This window comes from Brassica oleracea, unplaced genomic scaffold (assembly GCF_000695525.1).
Source record: "Brassica oleracea var. oleracea cultivar TO1000 unplaced genomic scaffold, BOL UnpScaffold02023, whole genome shotgun sequence".
NCBI classification, from domain to species: domain Eukaryota; kingdom Viridiplantae; phylum Streptophyta; class Magnoliopsida; order Brassicales; family Brassicaceae; genus Brassica; species Brassica oleracea.
The window spans coordinates 1,383-2,360 of record NW_013618554.1 but is presented as its reverse complement, the minus strand read 5'-3'; the positions used below and the strand labels follow the sequence as shown (position 1 = coordinate 2,360).

Genomic DNA, 978 nt, shown 5'->3' with positions numbered 1-978 from the left:
ATTCACATTTTATTTTGGGTGTACACCTGTTGACATAGGTTACTGACTCCATCTAGGTAGGTGCTCCACTGGTGGGCTATGAGTCCGGTCAAACATCAAATCAGAATGATGGAGAGCGGCTTGAACAAGTCTCTGCTCCTATGGGGTTTGTTGAGGCACTTGTGAAGGAGATCAACTCTGAAATCCCGTGGGCGTACGAGGTAGTTATATCTTAGGCAATGGTTTAGGTCTGTTGTTGTTCGACAATTCTCAATTACCGCGTAATTAAAGTTGCTCGGCTTATGTTTTTTGCTCCCCCCCTGATGTAAACAATAAAGTTGGTATAATTGGAGAATTTACTATACGTTACTGAAATTATTGTTCAAAGTCAACACCAAAGTCTTACCGGTATCTCTCCTGCGGACAGTTTACGTTTGATTCCTGGTCTTCCTTTCGTTCGTTTGGTCGTTGGTGAATAAAGATCAACCATTAGTATTTCGGCTAGCACTTCAACATCCTTTGGATCCGGAACCGGAAGTATGATACCCCTAACTGTTTCAGCCCATGTCTCTTTGAGATGGTGTTTGCAAACAAACATGGTGTACTGCATATTACGGCAAGAAGCAGCAGCAATGGCATGTCGGCAAGGCAAACCAAGCTTTTGGAATTCGAGGCAAGTGCAAGTTCGTTTATCCAGATCAACCGTGAAACCAAAATTAGTTGGCATGTGCGTAACTTCGAATCAAGTCGAACATGGCATAACTAGAAGGCCCGTTGACAGCACCAGCTGTTCAACCAGTATCTTTTGAATATTATCTGGAACATTTCCCTTCATCTTACTGATCTCGGTGCGTCTGCTCACATACCATGTACACAGCTTCCGGCGAATAAACTCGAACAATGCCATTATAGGACTATCACGAGCGGGCAGAAGAGCATTATTCAACGATTCAGCAGCGTTAGAAGTCATCACGTTAAATCTCTCCCCTTCGAAATGTG

The 978-nt window shown here is 43.6% G+C and overlaps 1 protein-coding gene across 1 annotated transcript; it reads right to left on the bottom strand.

The window, feature by feature from the left end:
- Positions 1-367: 367 nt before the first annotated feature.
- Positions 368-706, bottom strand: LOC106321570. The gene has a single exon (XM_013759820.1). The coding sequence runs from the start codon at positions 704-706 to the stop codon at positions 368-370; it is 339 nt and encodes a 112-aa protein (XP_013615274.1).
- Between the last annotated feature and the right edge of the window lie 272 nt (positions 707-978).